The 22,369-nt window shown below is 44.1% G+C and overlaps 1 protein-coding gene across 1 annotated transcript in view; it reads right to left on the bottom strand.

Moving 5' to 3' along the window:
- Positions 1-22,369, bottom strand: part of MTMR6 (myotubularin related protein 6) — a 38,700-nt gene that overhangs the window by 4,622 nt on the left and 11,709 nt on the right. The window contains exons 3-14 of the mRNA XM_021712396.1: positions 17,756-17,918; positions 16,399-16,556; positions 16,104-16,232; positions 12,281-12,415; positions 11,135-11,248; positions 9,345-9,477; positions 8,516-8,625; positions 7,073-7,198; positions 4,337-4,386; positions 3,368-3,568; positions 471-602; positions 263-389 (exon numbers count right to left, since the gene is read on the bottom strand). Of these exons, the coding sequence (XP_021568071.1) occupies positions 263-389; positions 471-602; positions 3,368-3,568; positions 4,337-4,386; positions 7,073-7,198; positions 8,516-8,625; positions 9,345-9,477; positions 11,135-11,248; positions 12,281-12,415; positions 16,104-16,232; positions 16,399-16,556; positions 17,756-17,918 (1,578 nt within the window). The remainder of the gene's footprint in view (positions 1-262; positions 390-470; positions 603-3,367; positions 3,569-4,336; positions 4,387-7,072; positions 7,199-8,515; positions 8,626-9,344; positions 9,478-11,134; positions 11,249-12,280; positions 12,416-16,103; positions 16,233-16,398; positions 16,557-17,755; positions 17,919-22,369) is intronic.

The raw sequence follows: 22,369 nt of genomic DNA on the forward strand, positions 1-22,369 counted from the left end.
GGGAGGGGGAGGGGAGGAGAAGACAGGAAAGGAGAGGAAAGGAAAGGAAAGGAGAGGAGAGGAAGAAAGCAAGCAAGCAGAACAAGTGATTCAAACTAACACATTCATAGGAGAGTCGACCTGATTTTGAAGAAACCATATGTGCTCAGAAGAGTTCATGTATACTGACTTACACTGACAACACAAGCACTATTAGTCTAATACCAAACTGAACTAACTTCATATTGCAAGTCTATTCTATTAGATCCTTTGGAATACTTACGGATTCTAAGTCTTTAATATCTTTCTCTAGTTGCTTATTTTGCTCATTCATATTCATAATTATATCAAACACAGACTGCCTCGGATGCAATGTTCGATCAAATTGGTGGTACATGTTTCTCCAAAACCTTTATGGCCAAAAAAAAAAAGTTTCAATAAAACATATTTGAGAAAAATCAAATATAAATATTTCAATAATGCCAACTTACTTAAAATTGAAAGACACTGTATTTGGCTCCAGAACTGTAAAGCTCTGCGACTTGGAACTGTAGAGAGGATTTAAGTATTTCTTCTGGTCTTCCAAAAGAAAAGGCCACAGGGAGTAAGTCTTCTCTTTCAACCTCAAGGTAATGAGAAAAGCATAAAGATCTTTCTATAGATGCAAGGTATTCGTGCTAGTTACCATTCCTATAAATCAGGCAATCGCTTCCAAAGCAGTCTGACCTCCCATCTCAGAATTCTGTATTCCCTTTGCCCTTTTCATTCATAATTATGTGATAAAGTCATGTTTCTTGAACGTACTTTCTTTGAGAGGGACCTCTCTCAACTCACACAATTTCAAACACTTGGTCTCTGCTCCCCCTGCTTCAAGTCACCACATGTGCACACGAACAGGACACTGACTTACCTCACTGTCTGGCCCTACTCTCCACCTGTCCCTGGGCTGTAGGCAAGTGTTACAGGGCAAGAGCCCGTGTAAGTAGAAGTGGGTGCGAAAAGGGAGATGGGTAAATCAGGACACTGTGCAAGAGTTTTAAACGCCAGTTAAGTTGCAAACCTAAGAGTAGGTGGGCCAGTCAGGCTCGGTGGCTCAGCCTGTAATCCCGCGCTTTGTGAGGCTGAGGTGAGTGGACTGCCTGAGCCCGCGGGCTCGAGACCTGCCTGGGCAACTTGGTGAGACCTCATCTATAATAAATCAAAAACTAGCCAGGGTGGTAGCGCGTGCCTGTAATTCCGGGTACTTGTAAGGCTGAGGCAGAAGGATCTCTGGAGCCCAGCAGGTCGAGGTTGCAGTGGCCCGGAGTGGCCACTGCACTCCAGTCTGGGTGACAGAGTGAGACTCCAACTCAAAAAAAAAAAAAAAAAATTGGCTGAGGTGAGTGGATTGACTGAACCCGAGGGTTCGAGACCTGCCTGTGGCAGCGAGACCTCATGTCTACAATAAATCAAAAAATCAGCCAGACGTGGTAGCGCATGCCTGTAATTTCGGCTACTTGGAAGGCTGAGGTGGAAGGATCGCCGGAGCCCAGCAGGTCGAGGCTGCGGTGGCCGGGAGCGGCCACTGCACTCCAGTCTGGGCGACAGAGTGAGACTCCAACTCAAAAAAAAAAAAAAAAAAATTTAAGAGTAGGTGGGCAGAGGTCAGATGGTTACAGACAGTTCATTTACCAGGTTAACACAATGCAGGGATCCAGGGGAAAAGTAGAGAAGCTTCTCATTCTTCCATGACCCCTATGGTGACCCAGAGGTGTGTTCCTGGAGAACAACCCCTACGAAAGATTCACTTTTACTCCATCCTCCCATCTTTTGAGAATGCTTGGCACTACCTGAGAAGAACAGCTTTGCCTAAACAGCTCTGTACTCCAGACGAGTCACCGGCTCCAGCTGGAATAAGCAACTGTCAATCAGTGCAGCACAGAGCTCGAGTCTTCGCATTCTGTGACTCGTCCACCTCCACCATACCCTATCAGTTGCTGGACCCTCACCCAGCCTTAAATGCCCCGCATGTTCTCAGTTCCGCTGTCAATTCCCTTGGGAATGGGAGCACATGGCTGTCCCCAACCTATCACCAGACTCCACTTCTCCCACGTGTTCCTTGGATGTTCAGGAGCCTAGACCTGCTCTTCATGGCCTCCTGAGAAACCTCCACTCAGAAGTCCACCTGAAAACATCCACAGGCCCTCTCAGACCTACCCCAGAGGTGTCCCTTGCATCAACATGGAAGAAACGTACCCCTAAAGACTGGCCAGGAAAGAACATGAACGAGGGTCAAGTACAGTGCCGCAGAGCTTATCTGAGACGCTACTCAGGGACAGACACACGGTAGCCAACACAGGCACATATATTTTCCCCAAAGAATTGTTTGTTTAGAAACGTGAGAAGAGCTCTAAGCCTCAATCTTCAAATAAACCAACAGTTAAAAACCTTTTACCACTTTAAAACTAGCGACCCATACTTTCTTTTTTTTTTTTTTAAGTCGGAGTCTCACTCTGTCGCCCAGACTGGAGTGCAGTGGCCGCTCTTGGCCACCGCAGCCTCGACCTGCTGGGCTTTGGCGATCCTTCTGCCTCCGCCTTCCAAGTAGCTGGAACTACAGGTGTGCGCTACCATACCCGGTTAATTTTTTTGACTTATTGTAGAGACGAGGTCTCGCCAAGTTGCCCAGGCGAGTCTCGAACCCATGGGCTCAGGCAATTCACTCACCTCGGCCTCCCAAAGCGCTGGGAATACAGGCTGAGCCACTGAGCCGGCCGTGACCCATACTTTCTGGGAAATGAAATAATGTAAAGTTATCTCTGCTCTAAAATACAGATACAGACTTAAGAGGAGCATGAGGAGAGCTTCCAGAATGTTGGCAACATTTCTCACTCTGGGTGTTGGTTACAGAGGTCCGTGATTTGGCGAGATTTACTGAGCTTCATGCTTTTGTCATATGAACTTTTCTACAGGTATGCCGCAATTCAAAACACATTTTAAAATGTGCTTTTACTATTATCCTGGCCGTGCATAGTGGCCACACCTGTAATCCCAGCACTTTGGGAGGCAGAGGGCAAGAGGACCGCCTGAGCCCAGGGATTTGAAACTGGCCTGGGCAATTTGGTGAGACCTTGAATCTATAATAAATAAAAGAAAATGAGCCAGGCATGGTGACATGTGCCTGTAGTTCTAGCTCCTTGAACTCAAAAAAAAAAAACAAAAAAACAATTATTATCCTGAGGTGATGGAGATTAGGACATTTAGTTTCAGAAATACAGACAATAAAATCTTCACAATAAAATTCAGCTCTATTTCGTTTCATCATGATATTTTACTAAGTTTCAACCACGTTAGACTTCCACTAAATAGGATTCCCTAAAAGGAGACCCTTTTAATCAAATCATCTTACTTGAGTTCTTCTCTTTCTTTCTGACAATTTCCAAGGAAGTTTCCAAATTGGCATGAATGAATATGTTCGTGGATCTGAAGAAGAAATGCCTCATTGAATTCGAAGGCTTGTGGAAACTGTTCGGACAAATGCCAAACACATTCCAAGAACTGCGTAAACACTGGTGAGACTTCCTTCGGGTCACCATCCAAATGGCCACACCTAACCCCCCCCAGAAAGTATAAGCTTTTAAAAATGCCTCTGAACAAAGTCCATCATTATTCAGGTATTGTTAAACATATGTACAAAAAGTAATCCTAAACGCTGCTACATTAGCACAAGAAAAACAATCTTTTTATTGAAACCATTTATATCTATGAATTTTTAACCACAATTTTAAAGGACACGTTACCGTTTCCAAATATTGTAATCCAGCCAAAAAGAAAGGTAGCAAGTAGCCATGGAAATTAACAAAGGTATTAAAATTGAAAAAAAAATTACAAGCCAGGCTCGGTGGCTCAGCCTGTAATCCCAGCACTTTGGGAGGCTGAGGTGAGTGGATTGCCAGAGGTGAGTGAGGTGATGAGCCCATTGGTTCGAGACCCGCCTGGGCAACTTGTTGAGACCTCATCTCTACAATAAAATAAAAAATTAGCTGGGCGTGGTAGCGCGCGCCTGTAGTTCCAGCTACTTGGAAGGTTGAAGCGGAGGGATCACCGGCGCCCAGCAGGTCGAGGCTGCGGTGGCCGGGAGCGGCCACTGCACTCCAGTCTGGGTGACAGAGTGAGACTCCAACTCAAAAAAAAACAAAAAAAAAAAAACCACAAAAATTACAGAAAAAAGGAAACCTGTCTTCACATAAAATACAGTACAAAGCCATAACAGTCTCACCTCCCACCACACATGTGAGTTCATGAGGAACAGAAGCATTCTGGCACTCTAGCTGTTTTCTAATTATGCAAAATATATAAATGTATAATGGTGACTCACCTCTCTGAAAATTTATGTCCAAAAGAGATCCAGTCCTTTTCTATCAAAACCTTAACAAGAAAAAAGTAAAATCCACTTATGACTATTTTCCGTTGTTTTGTTTAGAATGGATCAAATTCTTTTTGTTTAAAAATAGCATTTACATGTGTGTTCTGGCTCACTCCTCTCTCGAGTTATGACAGACTCCATACAGGCCTCCCAGTCTCCACTCCCAGTCCCCTCTGCCTTTTAATTTATGGCTACAAACAAAATAAAATAAAACAAAACAAAAATACAGGCAAAAGACAGCCAGAACCTTGATTAGAGGCAGCATAAAGAGTGAAGATATATTTTTAAAAAGTAGTCTTGTGGGGCAATCCTCTTTTGGGTCCCCTCCCACTACCAGGAGGTTTCCTGTCTTCTAATAAATTCCTACTTACTCAAAAAAAAAAAAAATAGTTTTATGACTTAAGTTATTTCGGTTGAATTTATTACATTTTAAGTAAAAAGTGCATGTTATAAAGCAGCATTATATTCAAGTGTTTTGCTTACAAAGATGATATGCCATGGAAGGCAGGCTAAAAAAATATAAGCCAAGAAGGCTAACACAGGGGAATGCTGATGTATACTGGGGGGATGTTCAAACCTCTGTCTTACTTATACCCTACTTACACAATACTTTTTTCAAGAAAAAGTAGATGATAAAAAGCCCAATGAAAATGAATGTCTATGTTCAAATCCAAATGTTAATAGCCTCCCTGTGAGTGGACTGCCTTTATCTGTTTCCGTCACAGTTTCTCTACTTAGCAACTCTATTGAAATCACAGATTTCTAGCTTTTTCCATCTAAAGGAAACACATCTTCTTAGTATTTAGTGTGCCTTAATTTCATTATCAGACCACCAGGCACATTATTTTCACAGTGTCAAATCTGCTGTCCTAGATTCTCTGATTTTGTCTTAAACCTCTCTGGTTTCAGCATAAGGCCATATAGTGACATGGTCACAGAGGTTGTTCCCGGAGTACTCACACAGGCTTGAATCCTGGTTCCATCCCTTCAACACCTATGTGCCCTGGGCACTCAGTCCTCGGGCTGGAGCTGGATTTCATTCTGGGACCTCTGACACTCTTCTAACAGCTGTGTCTACAACCTAACTCGGTATCTTCTCCCTAAGCGTGTCCCCTTCTGACTCAGTAACAGCAACAGATTGAGAACCCAGAAAACAGCCTCGGAGAGAGGACTCCTCCCTTCTGCTCCATACCCAACCCCTGCCCAGCCCTCCCTGACTCCCCTCCTTATGTGTGTTCCACCTTTGTTCCGGCTCACTCTTCTCTTGAATTATCATGACAGCTTCCACATGGGCCTCCCAGCGTCCACACCCACTCCCCTCTGCCTTCCTGACACCATGCCATCTTTCAAAAGCAGACCTCAGCAGCACTAGCCTCCTTTCCCACAGGCCCTCACTCTGCCACCTTCATCTTCCTCTGAAGTTCATCCGCCATATACGCCCTGCAGTCACCTGAAGGAGCTCCTCTGCCTTAGAGTCATGCTGTCCCTGCTGCCTGAGAAGCTCTCACATCCATCCCAGTCCTTCATGACACGACTTTATCTTGATGCTAACAATTAAGCCGAACGTGGTGACGACAATCCTCCCTCTCTTGGAGTTCAGGGTAAGCTGAACTCCACTTTCTTATTAGCAGCACTCGTCTGACCTGTCCCAGACCCCATGTGTTAATAGCACAAATAACGGTGATGGAAAGGGACTGGTGATTTTACAGCTTCCCTGGCCTTAAGACGGACAGCATTGCGTTTAACAATTCTAAACTTACGAAAACATTCTAACATCTCTTCATTTACGTTACTCATCGTGAGTTAAGATATAACTTTTGAAAGCATAAGTTAATCTGATCATCTGTCTAAACACAAACACAAAACAAGAGCTAGCACTTTATCTTTATAAAGCAAAAAATCTTCAACTAGAAATTTAATCTTCAGACATGAAACACGCCTAAATACTAGCACACTCACAAATGAAGGTATTTTAAATAGTTTCCTTCAAAATATAATTTTTATTTTTTTGAGTTGGAGTCTCACTCCGTCGCCCAGGCTGGAGTGCAGTGGCACACTCACGGCCATCCCAGTGTCAACCTGCTGGGCTCCGGCGATCCTTCCACCTCAGCCTTCCAAGCAGTCAGAACTCTGGGGGCACACTACCATGCCCAGCTGATTTTTTATTTATTGTAGAGACGAGGTCTCGCCAAGTTGCCTGGGCTGATCTCGAACCCTCAGGCAATCCACTCGCCTCAGCCTCCCAAAGTGCTGGGATTACAGGCTGAGCCACCGAGCCTGGCCCAGAATATAATTTTTAAGTACTCTTATTTGTGTCTTGTTTTACCATGTTAGATATATTTGTTAGATAAAGATGAAAGAGAAAATACTGAATATTTTTATTGCAACATTTTACAGAAAGAAAAAAAAACCTTTTAAATCTAAAGTTTTTTGCCAAAGAGGTGGCAAAAATGGAAATTAGTCTAATGCAAGGTTTCTCATCCTCAGCAGTGCTAATGCTATGGGCCAGGCAATTCTTTGCTGTGGGGTGGACCTGTGCCTTGTGGGATGTTCAGCAATATCCCTGGCCTCTACGGGAGATGCCAGTCTCATCCCTTCCTTTAGAGCAGCACTGTCTCCTAACACTGGTTCTCTGGGCATAAAGTTACTCCCACTTCAGAACCACTGATCTAGCCAGCTGATCCTTACCATGAATCCACTGACCGTCCTGTAGTAGGGGTCCAACAGAAGAGAGCCTAGGGAACACACCTGGGAAGTCCTGTCCCAGCCATCCGAACAGTGGACCAACACACTTGCACTTTCACCTACGACTGCCTGAAAAGAAAAAGCACAGACTCAAACTCTAGCTGAGTTCCTTTTAGGTACACCATTAAGTTCCACTTACTCAAAAACCATTCTAGCAGCTGGTATTACATTGTAAAGAAGACTTATGCCTGCAATGGTAATGCTGTCACAGCAGAATTTCCAAAAAACAAAACAAGATAACAACATAAACACAAAGCAAACAAAAATGCTGCTTCAAAGTTTTTAGGAATCTCTTTTAAGTCTCTACATTAAGTGCTATAAAATTTTTTTTTTTTAAGACTCAGGGTCGGCCGGGCTCAGTGGCTCAGCCTGTAATCTCAGCGCTTTGGGAGGCCGAGGTGAGTGGATTGCCTGAGCCTGCAGGTTCGCGACCCACCTGGGCAACTTGGCGAGACCTCAACCCTACAATAAAATAAAAATTAGTCGGGTGTGGTAGTGCGCGCCTGTAGTTCCAGCTACTTGGAAGGCTGAGGCGGAAGGATTACCGGAGCCCAGCAGGGCGAGGCTGTGGTGGCCGGGAGCAGCCACTGCACTCCAGTCTGGGTGACAGAGTGAGACTCCAACTCAAAAAAAAAAAAAAAAAAAAAAAAAGAGTCAGGGTCTCACTCTATGGACCAGCCTGAAGTGCAGTGGCATCACCACAACTCATGGTAGCCTCAACCTACTAGGCTCAAGCAATTTTCAGGTCTCAGTCTCCCAGGTAGCTGGGACTGAGTGCCGCCACACCTGGCTAATTATTTTTTGTAGGTACAAGGTTTTGCTATGTTGCCCAGGTTGATCTTGAACTCCTAGCCTCAAGCAACCCTCTTGCCTCAGCCTCCCAAAGTGCTAGAAATACAGGCATAAGCCCCCGCACCTGGCCTATATTTTTAAAGTTTCAAACAAGCCGGGCTCGGTGGCTCAGCCTATAATCCGGCGCCTTTAGGAGGCTGAGGTGAGTGGATTGCCTGAGCCCGCGGGTTCGAGACCCACCTGGGAAATTTGGCGAGACCTCATCTCTACAATAAATCAAAACTTAGCCGGGCGTAGTAGCACGCGCCTGTAGTTCCGGCTACTTGGAAGGCTGAGGCGGAAGGGGCACCAGTGCCCAGCAGGCGAGGCTGGGTGACCGGGAGCGGCCATTGCACTCCAGACAGAGTGAGACTCCAACTCAAAAAATAAAAAAATTTAAAAAATTTAAAAAATAAAGTTTAAAACAAAAAGAAGCTCATTAAAAAGGTAAAGAATGATAAAAGTTATCTGGCTGGAATAGATAGCAATCCCAACAGAATAAATTCACCTCTTCCCAACTAACATAAAACCCAAATCCAGAAGACAAATAGTTACTTTGGCCAAGAAGATTGCAGCGTCCATGACAGCTTTGATGTGGCGAAGCCATCCTGAGCTCTCTAGACCGGAGTAGAAATCATTGACAGAAAGCCCTTTGGTTCCATTGACTAGAAGAAGGGTAAAACACTTCAGTGAGAACAGGGATAGAGTCTCCATGTGTCTTTTTCAAGATCCCTCGAGGTGAGTGAACTGAGAAAGACAAGGACAAGATAAACAGGCAACCTTCTTTATAAATGAGAAGATGCCATCAAAAGCTCAAGCATGGATTTCTGGGTGTATTTTTGTGTTATTCCCTGCTTCAAAAGAATGTCTCAATCTCAAAGAAAATTGTAGCACAAGTATTTAATCTTACATTTTAATTTTTAAAATTCCATTCCATGACTAGAAAAATACCTTGCTAGTTAAATGGAACTAATATTACCATACATTAATCTTCACTGCACTAATTACTCAAGAATATCTATCTAACAAAGCCATGTTTGTGAAATCCTTACAACTAAACTGTCTAGTAGAGCAGCCACTAACCAAAAGGGGCAACTGAATGTTTGAGTGTGGCTTGTCCAGCTGAAATGGACTTTAAGTGTGAAACACGCACCCATTTCCAAGATTTGGTGAAAAGAAAAATATCTCACTACCAATAAAGAATTGTATACAGATTCCATGTTACAATAATGTTTGTAACACATTAGATAAGGGTATTATTCAAATTAATTTCACCTGTTTCATTTTCTTTTTTAAATGTGATGCTAAAAAGTTCTAAATTACATGTGTCTGGCATTAGATTTCTATTGGACAAAGCTGCCTAAAAAGTAAGCAATGATCATACCTTCTAATAATTTCTGAAGGCTAGATCTCATGACGTGGATATTTTCAATTCCAACAAATTGAAATCTAATATTAGAATAGTTGTCTTCATTTTCATAACCTTTTCCAGCTGCTCTGTTGGCCATTGCATTCAGCTAAGATTAAAAATTTTAGAAAGTTAGAGACACATTACTTTTCTGTTTTACATTCATTTACCAAAATGTCATGAAAACACTTATAAGCCATATTTTAGCTAGGAGAGAGTTTAAAGGAGTTCATCGAAACTGAGTAAGCTGCCATTTTTTAGTAAGTAACAATGTCGCATATGCTATTAATAGTAAAGAAGGATACTGTAAAGTTATGATTTCTACACAATAGAGAGGTCCAGACAAGACATTCCCACCAGGCCATGGAGCCAATTCACTGCCCACATGTTTGTAAAATTTCAGAATTAAAAGGAAAGAGATGTCTCCTACCTAAATCCTACATGACTCAGCACTGAGCACAGCCTAGAGCTGTTCTTATACAGAATGAATCTGAGCCTCACTTCAGAACCAGCCTAGAGCACCGGACCCTTCAGAAAGCCACAAGGACTCTGAAAATCAGGTTTGAAATGTGCTTCGGATCACCTGAGGTTTTCCATACTCGAGATTACTGGAGGCCCACACATCACATAACATGGCATGTGATCTGCTATCCTGATATAGCTCTGAGAACTGGGCCCAAAACAAAATTGTCTCTAGGGAGAAACAGACTGCCCTAGGCCCGCCGTCAGTTATCAGATCAAAATGTGATCAGAGGTTTCCTTAGGATTTGGCATGCTTAATTCTTTTGACTAGCATTTCATAGAGTACGCTGCTATACTTTACTAAAAGTTCTTATGAACTTGGCTGAATCAACCTCAACTGGAAGAAAAAGCAGCCCTTCATTCAGGGGGGCGGGAGCCCCAGGCTGGCAACAAGTACAGTTAACTGGTACCTGCTGACTCTCTAGTTACTTCAGCACCTAAAGTAAAGTTCAGGGTTAGCGATTAAAAACTCTTCCACATTATTACTACTTGATTCTAAATTTAACTAATAAAACAATCAAAGAAAGATATATTTTCCGTGTATAAGATAATTATACGACTAGCAGCTATTAGGTCCTGAGAAAACAAGTCACTGTCAGACCTCATCTTCAAAAGATCTCATATTTCAACTACCCCTTATATCTAATATCAATGAAAAAAGTTCTAACCCGTTAATCAACTCAGATTAGACAGGGAAATAGAACAAAATTTTTCTTTTTTTTTTTTTGAGTTGGAGTCTCTCTGTCGCCCAGACTGGAGTGCAGTGGCCGCTCCCGGCCACCGCAGCCTCGACCTGCTGGGTTCTGGCGATCCTTCCGCCTCAGCCTTCCAATTAGCTGGAACTACAGGCGTGCGCTACCATGCCCGGCTAATTTTTGATTTATTGTAGAGATGAGGTCTCGCCAAGTTGCCCAGGCGGGTCTCGAATCTGCCGGCTCAGGCAATCCACTCACCTCAGCCTCCCAAAGGCGCAGGATTACAGGCTGAGCCACCGAGCCCGGCTACAAAATTTTTCTTAAAGGAGACATCACCAACACTCTTAACTCCTAAGAAAGTCTTTTATGCTTAGCAAAAGTAAAGACTATCAAGTTATCAATTTCTACTTTTTAAATAATTCTTTATTGGGGTAAATTAATCTGCTCTTCTGTTTTTGTCATTCTCTTTTGTGAGATGAGGATCACTTCTAAATAGCCACCATTCCTTTTGCAAAGCTGCCTAAAATAGCTATGTTCTAAGTTGCTCACTCGCTGTTTCTCATCGCTTTCTCTTATTTTCTCATCATTCCAGATTTTTGAAGAAATCCTCACTATAATTCTGCCAAAGTCCTTTTGTGTAGCCCACCAATTCTGCATGCGATGCTATAATGAAAATTAAAAGTAATGTTAGCTATTGCCATTGAGGATTTTAATTACTTTAGGTTTAGAATCCTATATGAATTGGTTATTTAACTGCGATAATAAAAAGAAAAAGGGATTCTGACATCTATCCCAATGATAAAAATGTAGCTCTATACCACAGATGCCAAGCAAGCTGACTTCCTGTTTAGCATCGATAATTCTCTAGCTCAATGCTTCCTAAGTTAACTCACTATCTGCTTTCCTTGTTTCTTCAACATTTCAAGGTCCATCCTCTTACTACAAAGTGTTTTGCCAATTAAAAATTCTACAAAGCTGGGCTCAGTGGCTCAGCCTGTAATCTCGCGCCCTTGGGAGGCTGAGGTGAGTGGATTGCCTGAGCCCGCGGGTTCGAGACCCGCCTGGGCAGCGAGACCTCATCTCTACAATAAATCAAAAAATCAGCTGGGCGTGGTAGCGCATGCCTGTAATTCCGGCTACTTAGAAGGCTGAAGCGGAAGGATCGCCAGAGCCCAGCAGGTGGAAGCTGTGGTGGCCAGGAGCGGCCACTGCACTCCAGTCTGGGTGACAGAGTGAGACTCCAACACACACACACAAAAATCTACAAAAAGGTAATAAGAATTAGATTTTTTACAATGCACACTATTTAGTATTTCTTCATAATAACATAAAAGGAATATATACCAACAAGAGTTCTAAATATAAAATTCAGCTTTACTGAAACATAAAATGTATACACCAATAAGAGTTCTAAATATAAAATTCAGCTTTACTGAATTTATACATACACACACACACACACACGACATATATACCTATTGCAAGACATAAGAAATCACGACCTGGGTTACTGGGAAACTGGTTTTCTCTGTTGGAATCCTTTAAATAAAAGATTGACTTCCTTAGTATCCTTAGTCTTGATTAGCTTAACACCAGGACTCTAATATTTTACATATGAGCATGTGTATTGACTCCTGTTGATTAAAGTAACAGAGAGAGTGCCACTGACAGGCTGCATGTATTTAAGACACATACTTTGGGCCTGGTGTCCACGACGTACATGGAATGATTGACTGGGTTGGCTTTACTGATGGCTTGAAGCAAATGTTCATCCTCCAGGCACCTGGCACTGAATCCTGACAGTGGCTGACTACACCGACAAATGGCAGCCTAGTTTTGAAAAGACAGGAAACAGATTATGCGAAGATCTCCAAAATGTGTCTTTTAAAACACTTAAAAGAAAAAAACCCAAAAGTGTTCAAATCAAATATGACAATTAGAAGACATTAACTTTGAAGTTCTCTTTTAATTAAATACTATTTCAATATTTTGATGTTCCCTAAGTTTTTCCAATATTCTCTTCTCCTAAGAACACGAAATGCTTCCTTATCTAGTTTGATGAAAAGAAGTTAGGTCCTAAGAAGCAACACCCAGTAGATTCTTGATTAAGTAACCTCCTGTAGAGAAAGCTGCATTCTGCTCTACTTAGATGACAGGACACTTTCCAGTGAAGTTCACGTAAGGATTAGTCCATACATACAAAACAGGAATTGTTAAGTAGTAACATTTGAACTCTGACTTTCTGAGAGCTGTCAGATTTCTAATTAGAAAGTGGCAATCTTCATATAAAATGAGACATGAGAAAACAAGCTCCAATTCAAATATGGGTTAAAACATAGTCTAAGAAAGCAAGAATTATCTACTGTAAGGACCTAAGAAGATTAAAAAACAGATGTAGATTTTTTTCTCCAATGGGAATTTCTCCAATGAATTTTCTCCAATGAATTTCTACATGTAAATTCACACATTTGCATATTTTACATTTAGACCCCAGGCAGTCCTATTTGACCTTTGAACTCACAAGGACTTCCTTTTTCCTCTTCTGGGGACACTGTCTAAAGGCACTCAGATGGTCAGCGTTTAATAGACCATTGTAGGCTTTCCTACAATACAGCCTCTAATAAAACCAGGTTGTCCTGAATCCCTGGTGATAGAATTGCTTACCTACATACCAAGAAGGCTGGAAAAGCAGTAAAGTCTGCATGTGGTGTGTGCCCAGGTAGACTTTGAGGGGTTTGTGCTGTGAGACCTAAAGTTCTTGTGAGATTGTCCAAAACCAAAAAAAAAAAAAAAAAAAACAAACAAACCACATCAGCAGGGCCTATGGTGGTTCCATGTATGCAAAACGTGTTTGTGACAGGATCAGGTGTGCTTTCTTTATCGAGGAGCAGAAAATTGTTGTGAAAGTGTGTAAGACATAAGCACAGAGTCAGGAAGCAAAATAAAGAAATGAAGCTTTTTTCCCAGCAATAAAAATTAAGACTTAAAACCATGAATTTTTTTTCTCATTTTTACTTTAGATTCAGGGGGTACACATACATGTTGGTTACATGGTCCTACTGTGTCTATTGTGTCGCACTAGGAATTGGGTCTCAGGTGGCCCATTCCCCGGATAGTGAACATTGTGCCCCACAGGTAATTTCGGAACCCCAACACCCCTTCTTCACCTCCCCCTTTTTTGGTATCCCCAGTGCCTGTTATTCTATCTTTGTGACCATTTAAGCTTCCATATGTGAGTAAGTAAAACCATGAAAATTTAATAGAATAGAAGACAATGAGGACGGCCTTATTAAATTCTTTTCAGGCGAACTTCCTGGTTTCTGCTGAGTTGGGCACCCAGTCTATTTCAGCCCAGGATTCTGACAAGCAATGTACACAAACATGGGTGTGTCAGCAGAGGCCGCACCAGGTAACCTCCCTATGACTCAATTGTGAAAAGCAGATTAGAAATTTTCTTTCAAACTCTTACCTCCGCTCCTTTTCAAAACAAGAGTCTAACAAGAAAAGTTGCAATGGGTATCTAACAAGAAAGTGTCAACATATAAAGCCACAAGGACACAGAAGGGGAGAAGAGAGGAGAGAGATGCCAATGAAACTTGGGGAAATGACAGGAGACAGCAGGGCAGAGAAAGCTGTCAACTCTGCTGGGTCAAAGAAGCAAGGTCTCTGCGCAGCAAAACCCCAGAGGCCCAGAACTGGTACTTCCGAAGGCCTGGGCAGGGAATGACTGAAAACAGAACTGAATGCCTGCATCAGGACTCGCTAAGACTCACGTCCTCCCTCGCCTGGAGGACAAAGTTTACTCTGTGAAGAGGATGGACCTGAAGACACAGCTGTGGGTATGGTGAAGCCTATACTCCCCCAAATTAGGAGCATTAGGTTGGACCCACGTAACGATGCGAGATCCTCCCCTCCGTCTTCTCACACCTGGATCATGGCCAGACTTACTATACACACTGGGACCACAACTGAAGGAGTCTTGTGCAAGTAAACCAACTCCCACAACAGAAGAAATCTGAAGCTGTAATTCACTCGTACACACAAACCTCTAAGCAGCATTCACAGAAGCCAGTCATGGAATCAGGCACTGGGAGGACGGGCATGATAAAAACTGTAATTAACAGAAGAAACGGGACTCTGAGCCAAAGGAGAACTAAGTGGGTGACGCCTGAGAATTCTTTTCTCAAGACCTTTAATATTCTCAGGAACTGAAACATCACGTCCAAGGGCAGAAAACTATCTAAAAAATTTCAGAAAATAACGAAGAGCTCTTGGATATTAAAAACACTACGACAAAAATAAAAGATCCAAAAACACAGACTGGAGATAAGGTTGAGGAAATCATCCAGAAAACAGAAAGGGATGAAAAACAGAGGAGAAAAATTTTTTTAAAAAGTAAGAGGTTCAGGCCGGGCCCAGTGGCTCAGCCTGTAATCCCGGGTTTTGGGAGGCTGAGGTGAGTGAATTGCCTGAGCCCGTGGGTTCGAGACCTGCCTGGGCAACTTGGCGAGACCTCATCTCTACAATAAAATAAAAAATTAGCCAGGTGTGGTAGCGTACACCTGTAGTTCCAGCTACTTGGAAGGCTGAGGCGGAAGGATTGCCGGAGCCTAGCGGGTTGAGGCTGTGGTGGCCAGGAGCGGCCACTGTACTCCAGTCTGGGCGACGGAATGAGATTCCAACTCAAAAATAAATAAATAAATAAAATAAAAAGTTCAAAGAAAATTAACAGAAGAGAGGAAGTTACCAAAGAAATAAAGAAGCAATTCCCGAAACTGAGACCCAAATTTCTAGATAGAATTTAAAAAGACATGCCAAGGCATATCACTGTGAAATTTCAGAACACTGGGGTTGAAGAAGATTCTAAAAGCTCTCAAAGAAAAAGATTCAGGCCACCATAATCTGGAAGTGAGAAATGGCATATAATTCCTCCACTTGCTTGCTGTAGTGTACAGGGAAAGTGACTTGCCCTCTCTGAAAGTTACCGGTAGCCAGTGAAGCCAAGCTCTGCCTTGCAAAGCCTGAAGACGCACACAAAGCAGGCACCCGCAGGCTGCAAAGCCAAGTGCTGCTGTGGCAGGCAGCCTCCCCGCAGCATCGCCCTCTAAGCTGCCTCCCCAGCTGGCAGACCCTGACCTGGGCTCCTGTTAACGTGGGAGCCCAACAGGCCCTCGGTTCTCTCCCTTCTCTCAACAGGCATCCTATCAAAACGATCTGCTTTCCTCAAACACAAGCAGGATGAGATGAGAACCACAGGAATGGAAGAAGAACCCATCTGTTCACTAATCACATAGCTTCCAAGTCACGACTGGAAGGAAGGGACAGGAAAAGACAAGAAGTATTAAAATTTCAGTATTTCAGTACAGTTTTGTTATAAAATCTCAAAAACGTAATTAAACCAAAAGTTAGCACTTCTCTATGCATAACCTTTTAATGTAAAAAAGAGCGTTCTTTTAGTGACTTGGACCTGAAGAGGAGTCAACGTCACACTGATCAAACCAGAAGGCACGCCTCCTACCTCCGTGTCCTGATGATAGTAGGAGAGAGCCGGGAACCGCCCCTTGCTTCGGAACTTGGAGCTGCCAACAATCACTGGCTTGCTTGCTGCCCGGGGGACGTACAGTTCTCTGGGATACGTGTCACAGACCTATAAATACCAAGAAAAACACGTCCACTCTCCTGACAGTTCAGAACCCCTTTAGAAACCTTTAGCTGTACTCATTCCGGAACCCACACGACAGGACCCAGATACACACGACCCTGCTCAACCCCTGGCACCGACATGCTCTGCGTCTCTCGAGGGCAGTGGGTACCTTGTACTCCCGGTTGGCGTCTGACAGCTGCCAGTGTGCGTTGGGCACTCCCATGCGCTCATACTCCTTGGCCAGGTCAACGAGCTGCCAGCCCTGCAGTCGCTCAGAATCATTTTGTTTGGGATTGTAAGAAAATGCATAGAGGTCTTCGTATTTTGCTACAGAATATAAAATTTAAAATGTTAAAATGCAAGTTATAAGATTTAATACACTACAAATAAAAGTATTTTTTCAGGTTTTTTCCCTCATCTTCTCTCCCAAATCTTCAAAGAGACGGCCGGTGCCTGAAAATACTTGAACTTGATGTTTTCTAAGTTCTTTTATGCAAATGACTATACCTCAAGACACACACATCCGAGATTCAATTTATGTCATCAGCAAAGATTAAGCTAATAAATAACACAGTGAGACTTCTATAGTAAATCCTCTATGGCAAGATTTCTTTTTCTTAAAAGTAAAATTTTAAAGACACAAATAGACATTTCCTACTCAGCACTTTTCCCAAATGAGATGTAAAGTGGAAAAACTGCTGCAATGAAAAGCTTGGGGCAGCACATAGAACACAATGCCACATTGGAGGCTCCTGCTGAACCGTGCTGATCAAGATGGCAACTGCCGCCCAGAGCTCAGGGGAGCACCTGCTTCTGAACAAGGGCTGGCCCTGGAGTCACAGAGCCACTGTTACTACAAGCTCTAGCTTCCCTTGGGACAGCAGGATGGCACAGGTTTCATGTGGGGAGGAGAGTAACAGAACCCGCTCCTAGGTCACACACATAGAATGCAACCCTGGCCAGTCAATATGCAATCAGGGCCTGCTGGGGAGAGTGCCAGACCCAGAGGAGCAGTGACAGGCTCCTGCTTAGGGTCCCCGTCCTGCTCAACCACCTCTACCAAGACGGGCCTCTCCTTCGTGCCCTGAGCTCCCCTTCTACGTGGTCCACCCCAATCTATCATATACCTCAGTCCCCCTGCTACCAGAGGACCGAGACCTTCCTTAACTTTCCTTTTAGTAATATCCATTTCCAAGTCACTCTCCTTGCTTGTGATGTATCCACTTTACAAAAATGTTGTGCTCCTCATCGATAGCCTTTTAAAACACGGACATAAGCCTCAGGTGCTGAGTCTCTACTGTAACCCTTTTCCTTCTTCCTTTCTACGACTCCTTTGGACACCATTCTTACAATTCAGATCAGCAGTTTCTTATTCTTTCTAGGCCATTTTGGGGGGAAGAGCATGCACAAGACTGACTGTCAGAGCAACCTGAAGTATAAAGTAACAACACTGAGATCTGAAATAAAGTCTCTTGAACAACCCATCTCAAATAGAGCATGTGCCCTTTGGTCACTAAAAACAATACCTTGTTTTGACAGTTGCAGCAAAGAGTTGTAAATATCATGACAATCTCTCTCTCTGGGAACAATGAAATGTACAATTCGGAAGTTCTTGCACTGAATCACGAGTGGACATCCAGAAGTAGTCAGAGCAAGCTTCTCTACCGAGGCAATGTGGTGGTGTAATATCTACAAGCATGAAGAACATTCGGGTCATCAATCCAGAGAGCATGAAACGCAGCCATTAAAAAAAGAATGAAATTGTGTCCTCTGCAGCCACATGGATGGAGCTGGAGATCAAGATCCTATGTCGACTGACTCAGAAACAGAAAACTAAACACTCCATGTCCTCACTCCAATGGTGGGAGCTAAATAGTCACAGATGGAAATTAAACAGACGGTGGGGACACCAGTAAGGAGGGAGGGATGAAGGGGCTAGGGCTCCAAAACTACCTACGGGGCACAATGCTCACCATCTGGCGAATGGGCCACCTGAGACCCAATCCCCACCACTACACAATATGACCATGTAACTAATACACATATGCACTCCCTGAATCCAAAATTTTTTTTAAAAAGTAGCATGGTGCTAAATACCTAGTAGGCACCCCTGCCCCCCCAAAAGGCAAAGTGACTGATAAAAAAAGAAAGCATGAAATATTTGTTCTCCAAATTAGGAATCCACTCCTCAAATAAAGTGCATCAACATTAGGAGTCCACTCCTCAAATAAAGTACCAGTGTCCTGTACTCCTCACTTGAACTTCACACTCACACAGGGCTGGATGCCCAAGACGGGAACGTGGGCGTCCCTCCGGTCCTTCCTCCATCCCTCCACTCACTCATCAGACCCCGAGCCCTTCACCTCCTGCCCCCATGCGGCCTGTCTACTCCGCTCCACCCCTGCAGCCACCTCCCCAGCTGCGATGTCCCACTCTTCTCACCTGAACTGCTATAAACAAGTGGCCTCCTAGGTGCTCTCTCCACATCCACTCTCGACCTCTCTGTTCCATTTTCTAGGACCGTACACAGAGGCCATCTGGTCACTTTTGACTTACCCGACCGCACCTCGAGTCCCTCCCCATCACGGGCTGGTGGCAGTGGCACAGTCTCCTTTGGGCTCGAGGTGCCGCGCTCTTGACACATGCTGAGACACTCCCACTGAGTGCGAGGCATAGCTCTGGCTCTTCCCTAGGAATGTCTAGTCATGCTTCTGGCCTTTGCTTGAGACTCCATGTCACCGAGCAGTAGAGCCTGGCATGCCTCAACCCTCCCTAGCAAGTCAGGCCCTGCCACCTTCTTACTGCACAGCCACACCCATGGTTCCTCCACAGCACTTGCTACCACAAATCAGCGATGTGGCCGATGTCTGTCTCTCCAGCTAGGCTGTAAATCACAAGGAGTAAGACTAGAGCTCAGCTGATCAACATCACACCTCTAGCACCTCACGCGGTACCCGAAAGAGACTTGCCCTCCTCAAATCCAAACACTGGCAAATGTTCCATATTACACATTCAGCCTTAATTTTATTTCTTTCTTTCTTTTTTGGGCGGGGGGAGCAGGATTTATTGAGAGGACAGAAAAGCTCCCACAGCGGGAGGGGACTTAAAGGGGTTGCCCCAGTGTTAATTTTCTAAATGACTGAATGCCCAAGCCAGAAATACAGATGCCATCCCTGTTACCTCCTCCACCACAATAAATGTCTACTGAATGAATAAATGAAAAGTCCTACTATAAAATCAGCCGGGTGTGGTAGGGCGCGCCTGCAATTCCGGCTACTGGGAAGGCTGAGGCGGAAGGATCGGGGGAGCCCAGCAGGCGAGGCTGCGGTGGCCGGGAGCGGCCACTGCACTCCAGTCTGGGCAGCCGAGTGAGACTTCAACTCAAAAAATCATCATCATCATCATCATCATCATCATCATCATCATCAAGAAAAGCTTGGGAAAAAAACTTACCGATGGAATTTAACTATATAGCACAGATAATTAATATACACACATATGTAGCCCATTCCTAGCTAACATTTAGTATCATTATCATTTATATCAGTGGGCCTGTGACAAGTTACTCAAAATGATCTAACAGTAACATCTAAATAGAGAATAAGGAACAAGCTAACTGTACTATTACAGGCTGACTATCCTTTATCCAAAATGCCTGGGACTAGAAGTGTTTCACATTTTGGGTTTTTTCAGATTGTGGATTATTTACATTATCCTTACTGAGCATCCCTAAACTGAAAATCTGAAATCTGATCTGCCCCTATGAGTTTAAACATCACGTCAGTGCTCAAAAAGTTTCAGACTTTTGGATGAAGAATGCTCAACCTGTTATCACTGTTAGGATTCTAATGAAGACCCCAAATCATTTGCATGAAAAAACGATGAGGGGATTCAGCTCCACCCCTAACTAGTTATGTGATCTTGAAAACAAAAAATCATTTGCAAAACAAGAAAAAAGTTGGCAAAGCCCCTCTGGGTCTGAAATGTCCACTCCTATGGATCTGGAGTACTGCACAGACTTCATCTGGGAGAGACGTGGGAATCAACTGACCAGAATCAGTTAAGGACGACAATGGGAGAGATGGGGACAGTACGGTATCTTTCTGCTGCCCCTCAAATGCATTCTTAGCAGCTGAAGGAATCCACAATCTGGGAAACCTTCCTGTGTGTCTCCAGGAGATGAAAAACAACAGAGAAACACTGAGGCAGGTGGACAAAGGAAGGTCGAGGGAACGGATGAGAACACAGCTATGGATGTCAGAAGGTGCTGCCAGGTCAGACTCCCAGCAGGTCCTGGCAAGCACTGGGTGGGGAAGGGAGCCAGGGCCTAGGGAGCACCAGATCTCCAAGATCAGCATCTCAGGAGAGCACCTCAACTTACTTGCTGCAATCACATATCAACCGGTCGCCTTCCTGGGGAAATCAAAAGAGGTAGTCAAAGAGAGAAAGGAAGGCAGCTTGGGCTCCCAGGGGTGTGCCATGGGGCAATGGGGTTTCCTAGGCCAGGAGGTACCACTAACCCGTCATCTTGGCTCCACTGCTTAGAAGAACAGCACGAGCAGTTGGGACATACGGAGTCACTGCTGTGCCCTCCATATCTTCTGTCTCCTGAGATTCACAAGAGTCCTACATGATGGCTGATACCACATACCCCATGTGCGTAGGCACGAGTGCAACAGTTACACACTTTTGGGCCATCACTGTCGGTCCAAGGTCCCCTCCACTGTCCTCACTTGCAGCACCCATTTCCCTCAAGAGACCAACGGGGCCAAGAACCTGCATTTTTTACTGCCTGTTTTCCAGCAGTCAGCTGTTAAGGAAGGTCAGCGGGAAGATTTCTGGGAAAGTCCCTCCTCTCTGATAAGGGAGAGGAACAGTGAGGAGCCACCCCCTCCTGTCTTGGGATGCCAGACAGCCTTTCAGCCAGAAACTGGTTTACTCACAGCTGAAAGCACTGACACAATCACCCAGCAGGCAGCAGCAGAGCTGGTGTCTGAACTCAAGCACCCTGACAGCAGCCTAGGCTCGCTTTACTCCACAGCACTGCCGGTGTGACACCAAGCAAACCTCCTCCCTGGGCTCTAACTTCTAGAGAATGGAGGTTCTACAGCCTGGCATGGCTGGTGGCAGAAGCACGTCCAGTCTCTTCCTCTCAAGCCACAGACACCAACCCCACATTCTACCCGCTTCTACTACTTTTCCTTTCAGTACTTACCACTGTGTGTTTTACCTAACTGTCCTATTTATTTTCATAATGTGGACCCCATGAGGACAGCATCTGTATCTATTGTTGGCTATTGTTTCCAAAACATCTACAACAGTGATAAACACACAAAGGTGCTCAAGTGACTAAGTAAGTGAATGAACTCCAAGACACAAAGGGAAGACAGAGAGCCCATAACAGCCACGGCAATTTTGAAGAACAAGTTGGGAGAATTTGCTCTACTAGAGATCAAAACTTATTAAACAGTCAGTAAAGCAGTGTGGTCAATACACCAAAGAACAGAGCAGAGAGCTGAAAAGCAGCCCCTCCTGCATGGGAGCTTTGTTTCTGATGGAGCTGGTACTAGGGATTCAAGGAGTAAAACCATCAATATGGTGCTGGTTGCCTGTACGAGAAAATAACATCGAATCCCTACGTCCTATCATACACCAAAGGCTTCCTGGGTATGTTAACTCACATGGGAAGGGCACAACTTAAGCTCTTAGAAGACAATATGAGAATCTTTATGAGTTTCACATAGGAAAGGTTTTCTTAAGTCACAAAAGAGCATAAAGTAGAAAAGAAAAAAACGTTAAAAATCTGTAACATTGCCGGGCTTGGTGGCTCAGCCTGTAATCCCACACCTTGGGAGGCTGAGGTGAGTGGATCGCATGAACCCGCGGGTTCAAGACCCACCTGGGCAACTTGGTGAGACCACATCTCTACAATAAATCAAAAAATCAGCCGGGCGTGGTAGTGCATGCCTGTAATTCCGGCTACTCAGAAGGCTGAGGCGGAAGGATCGCCGGAGCCCAGCAGGTCGAGGCTGCCTGGGAGTGGCCACTGCACTCCAGTCTGGGTGACAGAGTGAGACTCCAACTCAAAAAAAAAAAAATCTGTAACATTAAAATTAAACTTTAATTAAAAGACATGTATA

Source organism: Carlito syrichta, unplaced genomic scaffold (assembly GCF_000164805.1).
Source record: "Carlito syrichta isolate Samal-C Ts95f unplaced genomic scaffold, Tarsius_syrichta-2.0.1 Scaffold303232, whole genome shotgun sequence".
NCBI lineage: Eukaryota > Metazoa > Chordata > Mammalia > Primates > Tarsiidae > Carlito > Carlito syrichta.